General features: G+C 39.3%; 1 protein-coding gene across 1 annotated transcript in view; it reads left to right on the top strand.

The window, feature by feature from the left end:
• LOC119694858 (polyhomeotic-proximal chromatin protein) overlaps positions 1 to 16,765 on the top strand; it is a 38,158-nt gene that overhangs the window by 9,194 nt on the left and 12,199 nt on the right. Inside the window, exons 9-18 of the mRNA XM_048632850.1 lie at positions 14 to 161; positions 2,005 to 2,095; positions 4,309 to 4,472; positions 5,333 to 5,458; positions 7,460 to 7,652; positions 9,970 to 10,118; positions 11,071 to 11,180; positions 13,357 to 13,474; positions 13,980 to 14,120; positions 14,917 to 15,015. Coding sequence (XP_048488807.1) covers positions 14 to 161; positions 2,005 to 2,095; positions 4,309 to 4,472; positions 5,333 to 5,458; positions 7,460 to 7,652; positions 9,970 to 10,118; positions 11,071 to 11,180; positions 13,357 to 13,474; positions 13,980 to 14,120; positions 14,917 to 15,015 — 1,339 coding nt within the window. The remainder of the gene's footprint in view (positions 1 to 13; positions 162 to 2,004; positions 2,096 to 4,308; positions 4,473 to 5,332; positions 5,459 to 7,459; positions 7,653 to 9,969; positions 10,119 to 11,070; positions 11,181 to 13,356; positions 13,475 to 13,979; positions 14,121 to 14,916; positions 15,016 to 16,765) is intronic.

Below are 16,765 nucleotides of genomic sequence, written 5' to 3'. Positions count from 1 at the left end.
TTCCCACTCACAGTGCGGAGTGGGGCCACAGTCGCGTGCAGGTGATCCAGCAGCCCCTGCAGAACAGCACGTATCTCCAGCAGCTCTACAACGCGCAAGGTCCACTGCTGATGCCAGGCAACATCGCTCTGCACCCCGGGATCAACTCGCAACAGATTCAGGTAGCTTATGCGCAACGAATAGCGCGAGAGTTGAGTAGAAGACTCGGTACTGACAGGTCAGGACAGGTGGGAAAGTAGACGAGTTAGGACAAATAAGTGGTCGAAATAAGAACATAGATGAGGTGCTCCTGAAGGCCTAGTATGGGGCACAAGACGCCGAGCCAAGACGTGACAAACGTTTTGTGTTGCGCTTACTCACATCGCGCACCTTCCGGAACGAGTGCTACAGAACACTTTTGTCACGACTTGACTTGCGCGTCTTGCGCCTCGTGCTAGGCATTCTCAAGGCTTTTAAGACAGATGGTTGTGAAGTAACTCGCTGGTAGCCAATTCTCAACGAATTTTAGAATAAACTGAACTTTAAATAGATTGTTGTACTATCTAATTCTACGTTAAAAGGCGAATTCACACAGATGGGCACTATCATCGTCAGTGTGGGTGAAAAAGGCATAAGTACTTTTAAACAAATGTCACATGTCACAATGTAAATAATCATACGGAACCCTGAATTTATAAGTGATGTGAGGACGTCAAAAGAGACCTTGATATTTAATATTTTATTAAAGGGTTTGAGAAAAGGGACCTTGCGGGATAAAAGTGTCGATATTGTGCACTATAATACAAGCGAAATTATATTCAGAAATATTGTAAATAAGTAAATAAAATGTCCCACAATTTTGCTATACAAAAGCGGTTATATTGTTCAAATTACTTTGTTGCAAAATTGGGTTGCGTGTGTTGCGAATGTCATTCAACTAAGCAGGTGTCTTAAATGTATATAATTTATGTTATTATACGGCAAATAAGGGCCCTTTTGAGAACCATTATGAAATTGCTTTGTCGTGACGACTTTAGCTTGAACTTTAAAATGTAGGCATTCATTATTCATTTAAAAATGCAATACGTGCAGGACAAAATATTCATACAGAATATGAGCGACACATTTTGAATTTATGAATACTTTAATAACAAATAAGTGTACCAATACTTACGCAACACGTCTGACGACGCCTGTTTTTTGTTCTTTCTTTTCCTAAAGTACATTGAATCAATACAAAACCCAAAATGTTGTGGTATTGGTTTTTGGAAGGTTTTTGGCAATTCAGAAACAAAAAGGCGCCTTGAGGTAACAAGCGTATTTCTTAAAATATTCGGAAAAATCCTTGATTAACAAACATACTTTTGAAAATTGTAATATGAACGATTACATTCCCGTATTATGGACACGAATCATTTATTATTATCACCTACGGTGAATTTTAACCCATTGAGTTTATTGAGTTTAATGTGGCGCTCCTTGGGAGAGGCCTATGTCCAGCAGTGGATGATTATTGGCTGATGATGATGATGAGTTTATTGGTAACCCTACGAATATAATCGAGAAGCAATTACTTTCCCACGAGCGATTTTGTTTCGCTGCTATCCAGGGGGGGCACTCTCCATATCGACGAAAGAACGAACAAGAATAATTGTCACGCTAACCCTCCGAAGCTTAGAAAAAGCAAAATTAATTAAGCTAATCACGACTCTCTATTTCGTTGTATTAAGCATCCCGAACGCGTGACAATTCTGGTTTGTTCGTTCGTCTACTGATGCCTAGTTTCACCATAGTCTGTTAGATTATTAACACCCCAGTTACATTGTAATGTCATCAAACATACGTCATCTCGATATTAAATTCTTGACAGATGTATCACAAATCAATAACTAATCTCTTGTTATGATCTAACAGAGTATGGTGAAACTGGGGCTTAGTGAGTGAGACATCGCCGAATAAAAACCCTCATATTATTATGCTGTGTGTTCTAGTAATATATTCTCACCTTTACATTTGTTGTTGTAGGTGATAGCAGCGGGGAAGCCGTTCCAAGGGAACCAGCTGGCGCCGCACATGATCACCGCTCAGGGGAAACAAGTGCTTCAGGGACAAGCAAGTGAGTATACTGTGTGCATATTTACACACCGAACTACCAGACTTTCTAGTACGGGTTTTGCCATTTATGAAAACGAAAAAGTTTACGTTTTCTCCTCTCATCTACATACATTATCTGTCAAATGTTTCATGATAGTTTCCGTTAGAGGCGCCACGAGTATGCGAGAAAACGTAAACTTTTATAGTTTTCGACAAACTATCAAACCTGTACTAGAGTACCAGTTTCAATACTCTATCTATCGATAGCTGACAGTTACTATCATACGATTTTGACACATAAAAAGTTGCATTCTGTCAAAATCGTATGAAAGTAACTGGCGTCGATAGATAGATAGAGTTATTGAAACCATGACATACAGGGCCGGGAAGGTTACGGGTCATTAACATCCGATTAACCAATGAACGGTCAGACCACTGTTTTTTTGTTCAATTAACAATTTGCATTACTCTTTTTTATATCTTTGTGGACCAAACGTTCTTTTGGCGAAACATTCAGTAGGCCATAAGTTCGAGGGTTGGATAAACCGTTTCAGATTCTACAGGGTTCTGTATAATTGGGATCGATTAAACTTTAAACTGTCATGATCATTATGACACCTTCTTAATGGCATAAGAAGTTGTGATAAATAATATCACGATTTGTCTTGATGTATCTGTCTGTAAGTCTGTATGTATCAAGAGTAGCGACCATTTATCGCATTATATGTGTAAGTCCAAGTGTGAAAACTCCTAAATATTTATGCACTTACTATACGCACTAGATTAAGATTTTATGCTTTAAAATCACAATTACAATCACTTAAATGCTACTTGGTAGGAAGTGACAAAACGTAGCTATTAATTAAGCAACGTTTGGTTTTAAATAGAGCTTAGAGCTTTTACAACTGCTTAAGAAGTTCGTGAAAAACTTCACTATTTGAAGTGAGCGATCTAATTATAGATATTTCTGATCTGATTACACGTATAATTCATTACACACTCACATAAATATATATGCTCACGACTATAATCCCCGAAGGGGTAGTCAGATTGCGAGTCACCCGCTTTTCGCGATATAAACTTATACTCACGTGATAAAAAGTTATAATTATGATTGATATAATATAATATAATAGATATTTAATTAATAGCTGACTGACAAATTAAATATGATATAATATCTATTTTTTCCCTAAAACTTGATATATTAAATAGTTAATGAAATGAACTGCATCATTATTTAGGATTTCAGTGAATTTTTCAGGTCTAACGACGTACCAGGAACAAGGTTTCATACATTTCTAAATAAAACGAAATATTTTGTTGTATTTTACTTTACAGTCTCGTGGTTTGTGAATGTGTCGGTTGACGTTGTTTATTTTTGGAAATTAAAACCATTGTTTTCTTATTTTAATTGGCTATTTTTACATTACATCTTTTAAAAGCTTTTTACAGTACATAAGAGCTTAAAAATCTTACTTTGCGCAGTTTTGTACAATCACAGCGCTTTAAAGCATTAAATAAAAATTCCGCTTTCATATTCACTTTTTTGGGTTCAATAACAGCTGATCTTGTAAAATAAGCGGTAGTACGTGTAATATTATTAATGTACAGATAAGCGTATTATACAGTATGTACTTACTTTGAGTGTCAACTTGAAACTGCACGCTAAAGGTAATTTGAAACACGCTCGACATTCTAGGAAAAGGAACTATATCGCTTCAATAACAACCTTATTAAAACTAGACAATCAAAGAAACGATTTGAGAAGCTTACGAATTGCACCCACTTTTTATTTCCAGCGATTTGAATGTGTTCAGATAATTTATTTGCAAACATTTTTGTGTCGATTTGAAATGCAGAAACCGTCCCCCTAGGTATCGAAATGCCGAGCCTAGGTCTACCGTTTCTGCATTTCAGTCGTGTACTAGAATATAAGGCCTTGATATTGAGCGCAACGATATATTACTAAAGCTATAGAGATCATAAATTGATTCATTGACAAGCCTAGGTGTTGTCCTAGGTGATAGGGGCAAGCGGTCGCGACTTTGTACCTTGAACTATATTTCTCACTACGTTTTTTACACGCGCGCCGCGTCCCGTGTCACCTAGCCCACAGTCTAATGCCTTCAACTAGTTTTCCTGTTCATTACCGACACAGCTCTGGTAACGTGTTGTTGCGCCGTACTTTTTTTAACCTAATCTTTGTTTAATTGTGTATTTGTTTCCACTCAGCCCCGTTCCCCGGGTATACGACTATTCCCGCCATACCGACGACCCAGAATCAGACGTTCGTGTTTAGTCCGCTCGGCGTGATCAACTCCCAGCCAAGCATACTGCCGGCTCACTCGCAGTCTACCGTCTCAATTGGACAACAGCAGAAGAATGAAATGCATAAGGTCAGTTGCTCTTAGTCATATCTAATTTGCTTGAGCAGGGTATTGCCGATTAAGGGTTCAATAAAACATCAAAATCTTCAGTATAATGTTGTGTAGCGGGTGAAATTTTATCAGTGATGTTGCCAGGCTAATGGGCAAGTTTCATTACAGGTCCAACCCTGAAATCGCGAAATAAAACAGACGATCCAATATCGCTAATTATGTTTAATTTTACATTCATAAATCATCAGTTGCTTACTATTCAATATGTTGAAACTTTGTCGCCATTTCAAAATGTATGCTTAAGTTGTATAGTAATACATGTTATATTGTTGTTAGGCCGAGCTGTGATTGGATCTGTAACTGATAAAATCCATCTTGAATATAATATCCTGTATGCAAATGTATTTTTAGCTCACGTCCATTCTTTGAGTGTTCACAAGTAGTGCGAGGGTGACAAACAACGTTACAGTTCTATATTTTCAGTGAGTTTCATTTAATATTTTGGGTTTGGTAAAGGTCTTTTACCACCGTGAAGTTAAGTTCAAAATTAGATAGTTTATATAAAATGTAGGTAGGTAACCATAACCAAATAAACCACTTTTGCAAGTGATAAATTCATAAAAATAGTGAATTAATAAACCCGGCTCCAAAACCTATTTTAGTTACTCCTTAGCGAGGTTTATTTTACACTAATCTTGTCATACGCCCTTACCGTCTTATTTCCGTCTTTCTTTCTCTTCTCACTCTCCCATTTACCCTACAACTTCACTTCACCTATCTTCCCCACATACACTGATGCTGATGCGATTGCGCAGGTGATATCGAGAACTTCACCTATTCTCCCCCAACATTCAATCATTACTGATGCCATTGCGCAGGTGATGTCGAGCGGAAAGGCGTCAGGCAAGGCGGGTGGCGGGCAGGTGCCCACGCAGTGCGTGCAGGTCTCGCAGCCCGTGCTGGGGCAGCCGCCTGCGCAGGCGCAGATCATCAGCCCGCTGCAGGTAATGTCACTTTTTTCACCCTTTCAAACAGTAATGTCATCGTCACTGCTGTGCGGTTACCACCACCGAACATTAGCAATTATTTAGCAATCTATAAGCAGCGTCGCTCGTTTGACAAATTTTACGTAACTTGTACAGATCATACATATGTTTCATAATGGACAACATTTCAAAAAACTAAAGCTGCTATAAATCGAAAACCATTTCGAGATTTAGCTCTAAAGGCCACAAAAAAAATGTTTTTGTATTTTTTGGATGTATCATTTTCGAGAAAATCATAAAATAGTAAAAAAGTGCTGATGACGTCATGCATCAGGTGCGATGCATTTTGATGATCAAAGCCTATAGATTTAAAAACAAAGTAACTGTCACTTTCATTTTTGATTGACGTTGACGTTTTATCGTGACGTTGTTGTTTATTTGGGTCATTTTCATTAATTCTGTTTTGACACTTTCTGACTATTTTTTATATTTAATATTAAGAGATGACCTCTATATAATATGTCCTAGAGCATGCCACCGCCTACACAGCTGAAAAATGCTTCTGCTTATTTTTTTACATGATAAGTACCTACTTTCCATCATCAGAAATATCAAGGTTATTTGAAAATGACCCATTTGTTGGTTGGCATGTAAACAAAGTTTAAATGTCACTTGTCAGTGTCATTTATGTTTTTTTGCGAGACTCAGGATATAGACAAAAATAAAAATTGAGCCTAATATTGCACGTCACTTCCGGTTTTAAAATAATTAACTTTAAAGTTAAAAATAACATGCAAAAATTTATGTATATACAAAATAAAAAAATACGGGTCCCCTAATTTTCTATAAACTTTCCGAATAACTAATAAAAATATAGGGTAAAGAAAATGAAATGTTGTCCATTGCTAATGGGTCGGTGGTGATACGGTAGCTGGTTTGCGGTCTGCTCTGCGTACTCATATGTATTCTCCGCCAGCTAATCTAGCTAATCCTTTTAATACTTAAGTACATATTGTAAACGCAAAAGATTAAAAGACGCCGTTTTTCAAATTGTTTTAGCAATGGAATGCCACATTATTTTTAAGGGTGATAGATCGATCGATCAAATGAATTTATGTCGCAGTGTTATTGCAATTTTATTATTCAGGATAATGTGAGTCAGTCAGTAATCTTACAATATCACTGCGATAATAAAATTATACCTATGAATGTACTTCAACCTGTATCCAATGAGAGATTAGCTACTTTGAGTTTCGTATTTGTAGTGAGAATGTGAAATTTGTTTTTGATTTAGACCCGCTGGGCGAAGACCTTAGACATGTGGCCCGGTAGTGTCTGGATGAGGAAGGCCACACAAGGTGTGGTGGCGCTCCTGAGAAGAGGCTTAAGTCCAGCAGTGAAGAATTACGGATGATGATGATGATGACCTAAACTTATTTAACAAAGCTGCTAAGCGCTATGTTTCCCTCAATGCGTTTATAAAATTATTTGCTTGTTATGCGATTTAATAATATTTCTTTACAATATGATATTATATATATTTTGTTACGCCAACTGCTTAGATCAGCGAAAAATAATACAGCAGCGTATTTTGTACATTTTATCTCCATGTTTGTATGTTTTTAATTTGTTTGCGTTCTTTTTTTCTGCTAAGTGGCCAAGGCGACTGAATAATTTGCTATGTGTACAGATGATGAATACAAATGCGTTTTTCTTGAAAGTAACACCAGTCTTAGAAAGATTTTCTTGATATTTTTCATAACACCTTGTACTTTGCAAAAGCCTGTCAAACTCTACTGGAATATTATGCAGTTATGCTTAGCTGCACCAGTCACATTCATCTACAGATTTATATGAACTAGCCTAGTTATTACTTAAAAGTGTTCCCGTAGATCCTTTACTGACAAATAAACGTTTACTTAACATTTGCTGTACCTGCATATCAATGTTTCTGTACCCTGTTAAGTTACCAACAAACACACATCCCTTCTACTAACCTAACAACCCCCAATCTTCCAGACGGGCGGTCAAACGATGCAATTCGCGCCGTGGCAGATATCAGGGGCTCTCCCCCAGGTGTGGACTGGGGGCCTGCAAGCGGGCACCCTGCCGGCGGGCGGTCTGTTGGCCCCAAACCCCATCTTCATCAGGGGCAGCCAACCCGACCAGTCTATGTTCATACAGCATTCGCCGCAGAATGTGCAGCATAACGGTAAGGCTGATGAAGTTGAAGTGATTTATGTTGTTGAGTGTTTAGAGGATAGCCGCGTTGTAAAAGATATTCATAGTAAATTCCCACGACTATAATCCACGTAGGGATAGTCAGGGGTGATTCGCAAGCGAGCCAGCCCCTTTTGGCAGTAAATCTGTAATCACACAATAGCTCACTAGCCGTATCGCCGTTTGGGAATGAGTTAAATCCACTAACCCTCGGTTTCGCAACTGAGTATTTGAGGTTGAGTCGTTCTCAAAGCCTACTTAAGTTCATACTTATTAAATTTCTGTTTCTGAATTGAGATTTCTTATGATTGAGTTTGGTTTGAGCAACAGAGCTTGAGAAATCTCAAATTTGACAGTTGGCATGCTTAACTTCATGCTTAGCGACAAAAATGCGTTTCACAACGCGTTTGACAGCGCTCAAACCGTACTTGCTCAAAGTTGAGTCTGTCAAATTTAAGTAACCAATTTCGGCTACTTAAACCTTAATCAAATATTTTTACTCGTGATTATTGTGAAATATCAAGTATTATACAAGAGTTTTGTTTGCTGTACAATGTCCAGTGACGATACTTCGTTAATCTAATCTTATAACACCATTCATAAATGCAGCCATACCGTCACAAGAAGCATTTAATAGAGCCCAGAACCCAACAAGAAACACCATTGAGTGATGCTTTGTGGTGCTAAAGAGAAGATTCCCATATCTACATTATGAAATGCAACTCAAATTGCAGAAGGTTTACAAGGTCATTATGAGATGTTGCACAACATGGCTCTAGAACTAGACGATTATACTTGTGGTTCTGGACAATGAAATAGAAGAGGAACCATATGCTGTGCAGCCTTTGCCTCAAGAACTGCAAAGTTTTGAAAACAAGAAGAATATGCTGTAAGAACCATGTAAGAACAGCACTGGTGGAGACATATTAAATATTTATGAATGTAAGGACTTATATTAGATTTCATGGCTATAAATAAAAATATTTGTTTAAACTTTTATATTCTTTAATTAATAATATTTTTTATCAGGAAACAACAAAAATCACAGTAATCACTTAGAAATCAAAATAATCCTCCGGGTTTAATTTGTTGTTGTTGTTGTTGTTCTAAGGTACCCTGGTGGTACAGAGGGTCTTCACAAGAGTGCGCCACGCACGCCGTCCGGTCCTCAGCAACCGCTCTGGCCTCCGTCCAGCTCAGGCCTTGCGCTCGCAGCTCGCCGTCGACTGTACGCCGCCATGTGTGCACATGTGTCGTCCCTTCTGATAGTGTGGCCGATCAATCTCCAATTCGCCATGCGATTTCTTACTCGATATGTAGTTGGTTCATCGATCCCTTAGTCACAATCGAACAGCAGAAGCGACTTGACCACGGAGTTGAAGAGGGGTTTTTACGCAACGATTGAGCATGTTGGAGTCCCACACAGATCCGAGTTGAGGGAAGGCAGTTTTCGTTATTTATTCCAGCATTCACACGGGGCTACCAAGTCAGTGCTCTACTTGATTGCTCACTGGGTCTAGTCACTGAATTAACTAATTATTATCTTCCTTTCCATTTTAATATTTGGTTAGAACCCTTTAATTTAATGGATAACTATGGTAAAATACAGAAGATTATATTTGGTTTTGAAGATGAATATTTATGAAATGACAATAGATTTGATTGATTGACAATGAAATGACAATGACATTTCGAATTTCACAGATTGGATTTTGAAATGCGTTCCGTTGTCTATCCTGGTGATTCTAAATTAAAAGAAATATCTGAATTTATAACATTATGGCCTAATATATTATAAATAGATAACTCTTTTAATAATTTCACGTGTTTAAAATTAAATTCGTCAATATTTTTTAACAAAAATCCTATACGATAGTTTTATCGATTAAAACCGGTTTTTTGTACATATAATGAAACGTAAAGTCGTGCTTAGAGGCACCTTGATTAAATACTTAGCTAAGTACGGTTTGATAAAATCTATGTTCGACTTGTGAAACGTAGAAAACCTAAGTATCTACTCAACCATTGAGCAAATCTCTACTGAGATTTTCTTGAATACTCTATTCTGAAACTGGGTGTAAGGAATCTAGATGTGCTGGTTTACTCACGATATTTACCTTCACCGTAAAAGCACCGTAAGAGAACCGTAACATGGTATGATTGTACTTAAACTCCTTAAGGAATTCATTGGTATATGCCAAGATTTGAAGGCTCAGCCTCTCGACTGACATTCTAGCTCTTATCCACTATGCCCCCACGACTCTATTTCATATTTTACCACTCTTAACCCTATCTATCTCTCCCCCCAGCATCAAGCATGTCATGCGCCACCCCGACGGGCAGCAAGCCGCGAGCGGACGGCAACAAGCCGCGGCCGCTGTCCACCATCCTGCCGTCGGCCGGCATCCGCCCGGCGGCGTCCGTGTCCACGCAGACCAGCGCCGCGCAGCCGCCCATGGTACTGTACATATGTACTAGCTATATACTAGCTATATACTAGGCAACAAGCCGCGGCCGCTGTCCACCATCCTGCCGTCGGCCGGCATCCGCCCGGCGGCGTCCGTGTCCACGCAGACCAGCGCCGCGCAGCCGCCCATGGTACTGTACTATACATATGTACTAGCTATATACTAGGCAACAAGCCGCGGCCGCTGTCCACCATCCTGCCGTCGGCCGGCATCCGCCCGGCGGCGTCCGTGTCCACGCAGACCAGCGCCGCGCAGCCGCCCATGGTACTCAATTTAACGAAAACGTCGTGCTATCACGTCACGTGTCGTTTAATACGAGAAAGAGTCGTGTCTCGCGCAGCTCCGAAACTTAGTTTTTCGTCATATAGAGTGGCGTGCTGGGCTACTAACACGGGGCGCATTTAAGGTTTGCATCCTACTCATTCACATCGCGCAGCCTCTAGAGTGAGCGCGACGGAGAACTTTTGTCACGTCTTAAATGCGCCCCGTATTAGCCCTTCTGTATCTGCACTACTGTACCTACACTACACAAGATCTACGCATCTTTGCCGTGACAAGCAGACGCTTTCCCGACTGTGCTACCACCGCTTTTCTTTTCCTGTCTAAGCAGTATCTTGTTTGTGTACAATTGGGGAAATTATTTTTTTCCATATTTAAAGTAAGATTATCGATCTAATGTTTGGTGTAAAAATCTGAAACACTTAAAACACTTAACTTCAATTTAAATCAGAAGGAGTCTCCATTGCAATCCAACTCTAACACCATTGTTGACTATAGAGTCCTCATAGGGTATCCATGTTTGTATTCTATATCACCCTGCCACTCACCGCGTTGCGTAGTGACTATGACTATCAATACGTCGCCTTTGCTTCGAAAGGTCCATATAGTTCCTAATTTAATGCATTGAACACATGTGAAACTTATTACACTTCGCCCCTACAGTCGAAGCACCGCGGCAAGGCAGGCGTGCGGTCGCCGGCGCCGGCGGCCAAGCAGGACGCAGCCAACCAGACCAACAAGATGCAGCACCAGATGCAACAGCCGAAGCAACAGTGAGTCTGCATCTTTTGCTTTTTTTAACATAACATGACCACATTAAGCCAACCAAAGATGCAGCTCTAGATGGAATAGGCGAAGCAACAGTGAGTTTGCACCCTTATTTTAATGAGTTGCTTTTTGAAGTAAGTAAGTAAGTAAGCCCAGTATAGTCGTAGCACCAACTCGACCAACAAGATGTAACAGCCAAAGCAATAGCGAGTCTGGACCCTTGTGTGTATAGGATAGAGTGGCTTTTTAACACAACAGTTGGAACCATAGTGTGTCTACGCCGTTATGTGATAGAGTTGCTTTTTGAAGTACCCCAGTATAGTCGATGCACCAGCCAGACGCACCAGATGCAACAGCGAAACAACAGTGAGTGTACTGTACACGCTTCTGTGATAGAGTTGTTTTTTCAAAATTACGTAGCCCATCAACCATAGAAGCTACAGCTGAGAGCGACAGAGAGAGCAGTGAGCCAAGCAACAGTGAGATTATAGAATAGAGTTTATTTTTGAACAATATAAGAAAATACCAATTAAACCTACACAGATGCTGCCAACCAAACCTACAACATAGGTGTATCTACAGATACAACAGCCAGTACATAAGTATACAAAGTATAATGACTCTTAATACACTTACAGAATAAAGAAGCTTTTTAAAAGTATAATAAAGTTTAAAGTTTAGTTAAAACATTTCAGCATTATTTTTCGAATAGAATTAAAGAAATTAACTGTAAACAGTAGGTACTTGTGTGTGGGCGGTCTCAAAATACTTTGTTATGACTAATCCTAATTAATTACTCAGTAAGAAAATATATATTAACGGAATGAAGGTTCACGATATTATTTATAGCCTCACTTATTTCTTATCACACTTATTTTGTTGTTTGGATGGATGAATTTCATAAAATCTTTCAGAAATATTACTTTTGTTACAACAGAGCAATAAATAACACATAAGCTATCTAGTGGGAATATTTTATGGCGAAGCGAAGCGTGAGGGTAAAGCTAGTGTGAATATTAAAGGGGATATATCCTATCAACTAAAGAACGAACCTAATACAAAGTTGGGTCCCGAGGATTAATAGATGTAGAGGCATTATTATATACAGACATATAAGACTTTAACGACAACACTTATTTTGCAAATCGCTCGGGTTTACGAAATTTTTAAACGGAACCTTAAATTAACAAAGCTTACAGGCAAAAGTTATTTTCGATTATTTTTTGTTAATCAGCTTCAAAGGGCGGGAAAGGTTCATGGCGCCCACTAGGGATTAACGATTGATTTCGAAGCACCTACGCGCATTAGTGCCGTGTCAACTGCCCTCGACATAACAAGTGTTCAGGGTAGTTTCGAGAGTTTAAACTATAAGTACAGCTCAAGTGAAAGAATCGTAAGACGCGGTGGTCTGAGGTTCGGAGATCCTGCTCTACTGTCTAAGGTACCGGCTTCAAGTACGAAAAAGGTATTTTTTGTGGGTATATTTTTCGTGTTTTTTGGTGTGGCTATTAAATTTAGATTTTCTGGTTCATTACTTAAGGCTGTTAAATAACTTGATTTTGAGAGTAAACTAAGTTTACGCAGTTGTTCGTTCAGTGATAACTTTCTTAAAAATATATTCTAATATTAAAATTTATGATTAAGGCTGCGTTCACAGCGGGCAAATTGACTGAGTATGCGGTAATTTCATTTATGCCGAGTGTTCAAAGTTTTCTAGTTTTGAGCTCAATAGCGCTGACGCGCCTAGTAAACTGCTCGCCTAGTTTGCCTACTGGGAACTCAGCCTAACAAAAACCCTCCACTTTCAGTGTAACTTTACCCTGCTATTCTATTATCTGTGGGGGTGGAAGTACCTGCACGTGGCTCTCTCGAGTGGAACCTTTGTGCATATCCCCAAGGTCTATACTGCCTTCCTAAGCTAGGACCATTTCCCACCACGCTGGTCCACTGCGGGTTGGTGGGTTCACATATCTAGATGTGCTAAATCTAGATATGTAATTAGGTTTCCTCACGATGTTTTCCTTCACCGTAAGAGCGATGGTATATACTGTACTTAAATTCAAATAAATCATTGGTACATGTCAGCGCCGGGATTCGGACCCGCATCTTTGGCGTGAGAAGCGGGCGCTTACCCGACTGAGCTACCACCGCTCTTTTTAACTTTACCCTTTCTGTCCTCAGGTTGCTAGTGATGAACTCCGGTCAGATGACTCCTATAGCCAGCGTCCAAGACAAGGGCCAGATGAACAAGAACCTGCAGCAACAGGCGATGCAGCAGCAGGTCATGCAACAGGTAATGGTGTGTGCCTTCAAATGTTACTGTAAACTTGTAAACTAGACATTTCGGAATATTACTGATATTTTTAATATGATGCGCTACAAGTGAAGAGCACGAAAAGAGCCTCCCTGAGTGACGCATCAACAGTTTTTCGCATCTATTGTTACTGCTTATTGTTCTTATGTACACTCACTCCCTTATTAAAGCGAAGACTAAAGATAGTTCTGGTTTAATTTCGGCTTCAGACTAATCATATGTATGATACCTCTAGACTATAATAATTTCCAAGCCAGAACAATTTACGTTTTATGAATAACAGGGTTTTTTTACTCCCACAACTAATAGTTTCTATAATCATATATAATAATCCAAGCCAAGGGTTGGCTGGAAGAAATTGCTTTTTGCCAATAAGCCCGGCTTTGTGTACTAACTTCTTCTTAATTTGTATTTTGTCTGTGTATGATTTTTTTTAAGTATGCAAAAAAGTGTCAATAAATAAATAAATAACCTGCCTTTACCCTCGCAGCAGCAGCAACAGCAGCAGCAGCAGCAGCAGCAGCTGTTGCAGCAGCAGACGCAGCAGCACATGTTGCAGCAGTACCAGCAGGGCTGCATCAACATGCAGGGCCTCGGGCAGGGCATGCAGACTATATCCATGTTGCATCCGGTTAGTTACGCTTTCACACATCAATTTAAACGATCTGGCCGTGTAGCACAGGGTGCTAATAAGACGTGGCAAAAGTTCTCCGTCGCGCTCACTCTTGAGACTGCGCGATGTGAGTGACAGCGATGCAAAACTTTTGTCACGTCTTAAATGCGCCCCGTAAAAGCCCTTCAGTTTATGGTACTAGTTTTTATTTGCCGGTTATCCTGTTTGCAGTTATGTGTTGTTAATAGAACTGCAAAAAACAATGCCATGGTTTTTCAGCTGATATCTCAGACGTTGTAACCTCAGCTTTCCGATCCGTTGAACCCTAAGAATAGCTCTAACCATACCATGAAACAGTTCCACCGTCAGTGCCAAGGTTTTAACTGTTTCGTTACCGTTTTTAACTTTAATCACACTATTACTACAAAAGCGATTTGGTATGTAGGAAGCTGACACCCTCTATTAACAAATAGGCTATTGCTTTATCTTTTATCCAGTTTTTCTCCTGATAATACTTTTTATAGGGAAGCGAAGTTCTCGTTAAGGATACACTAAGTAACAAAAATGATGTCCTCTTCGTTTTTCTTAAACAACCTGTGCGTGTGCGCCTTCGATCATGAAGGTGTGCGCAGAAGAACTGTCCCATCATATCATAACTTCCCATGAAAGGACATCTAATAATAAACTCATGAGCAATGATAAAGTTCCAGTGTCATATACATACATATTACAGGCTGTAGAACGGCGATTTAAGGTGGAAATTTTTCATTGCTCGCCACTGTACATTATGTAACTTGGTAATTTGCGTCCCCAGCTCGGCGGCATGGGCCAGCCGGGCTCGCTGGGCGGCCCCATGCCGCAGCAGCAGCAGGGCACCATCACACAGGTGCAGACGTTGCAGCAACAGCCGCAGGTGAATATACCTAACCAACGTTTAAACCCCCCGACAGTCAACACTAATGCCTAGTTTCATCATAGTCTGTTAGGTCATTAACACCCATGTTACATTGTAATGTCATAAATTATACGTCAACTCCATATTAAATTCTGGACAGATGTGTCAAAAGTCAACAACTAATCCCTTGTTATGACCTTGTGAACTTTTTGATCGGCTAGGCCTATTTGATAAAATATGGCTGAGAACACTCGGGGTAACATTACCTATGGCACTAAATGAAAATCGGTTTAGACGTTTACGGGCTACGCTACCACAGAAAAAAACAAACACACACAGATAAACAGACACGTTGAACCTAACTTATAACAGCCCTCCTCTTTTTCCGACAGGGTAAAAAACGGGCTATAGCCTAACGGTCTTATTCATAAAAAGTTACGGGAGACCTATAGGCCTGCTGTAAGCAAATGTCAAAAAAACTTTATTCATAAACGATCAATAGCGCTAAAGAACTCTCCAAGTGATTCGTAAAACCTTGATATGCTAAAGTTGGCTGGACCCTACTATACACCTTCCGTAAGCCTCCTATTGTACAAAAACATGGCGGCCGGTCAACAGCTGTTCTGCTTTATTGACGATTTGACATTTATTGTGAGTTAATATTTGCTGAAAATAAGTTGCCATGGTAACGTAAAAATTTAATTATTTTTTTTGTGGGTTTTGGCTTGACCACTGCGCCTTTAAGCCAACGTAAACTTTTTTAAGTGCCGAGCCGTGGCTAACATAGATAATAGAGATTGATAAATGAATGAAAGTTTTCGCTATTTTTGGTTATGGTTTCGTCGGACCGGCAACTTAATAGGGTAAATATCAAAATGTTTGGTCTGTGAAATCTATTAGCATCACTATAGTTACTGAAGGTTTACGGAACTATTATGAATAGAGATTTTTACGAAACCTCAAATAGGCTTAATGTGTTCCGTAACTATTGAGCTCAGTAAACCTACTTTAAGGTTTTTTTATGAATAAGACCGTAAATCTATAGATTTTTCTTAATCAATAAGAGACCACAAACTCCAGTTCTATGCGGCACCTACTAATTACTCCTTTGAATATTGTAAGAGTGTCCGTATTGGTTGATATCACACCTTAGTTTGACCTTTTGCTTGTAGTATATATACTTAGGTAGAAGCTCAGCACTAGTGGGGTTACTCTCGAGCTGTGAATAGTAAATACAAGTTTGTATGTAAAGAATCCACAGAGAATCCACCTAGCGTCACAAATTCGCGTTGACTTTTTCGCGTGTATAGCGGGAAATTCATAAAATATTTAACGGATCGAAACACTTTTGTTACATTTTACGGCAATGTTCCTACTCAACTTAGCAAGGTTTAATAATTACATTGATTAATTGAGGTATTACTTCAATTACCTCGTAATGGGGCTAATATCGACCGCAACCAATTAGGTTAGATTTTGTTCCAGTCTACTTTCAGTACTTATCATATCAAGAACGAAAGGTGTCTTGAATATTATATAAAAGTACCTAATTGGAAAATAGACACATAATAATCGAAACGGCCTTTTTTATGTGGCGGTGTATGTGTTAACAAAAACGGTTTTTTTATCACTTTAAATTTCTTATGGGGTAGCCTTTTGACTAATATTTTATAATTTTAGGCACAGACCCGGGAGCATGGATTATTTATAGACGTAGATTAACTTATTATTCAATGCGTCAACGTTCCGAAAATGAAATCGGCATAGC

This window comes from Plutella xylostella, chromosome Z, assembly GCF_932276165.1.
Source record: "Plutella xylostella chromosome Z, ilPluXylo3.1, whole genome shotgun sequence".
In the NCBI taxonomy this organism is placed as follows: Eukaryota; Metazoa; Arthropoda; class Insecta; order Lepidoptera; family Plutellidae; genus Plutella; species Plutella xylostella.
Note: the sequence above shows the minus strand (reverse complement) of the source record. Positions and strands in the feature narration are given on the sequence as shown.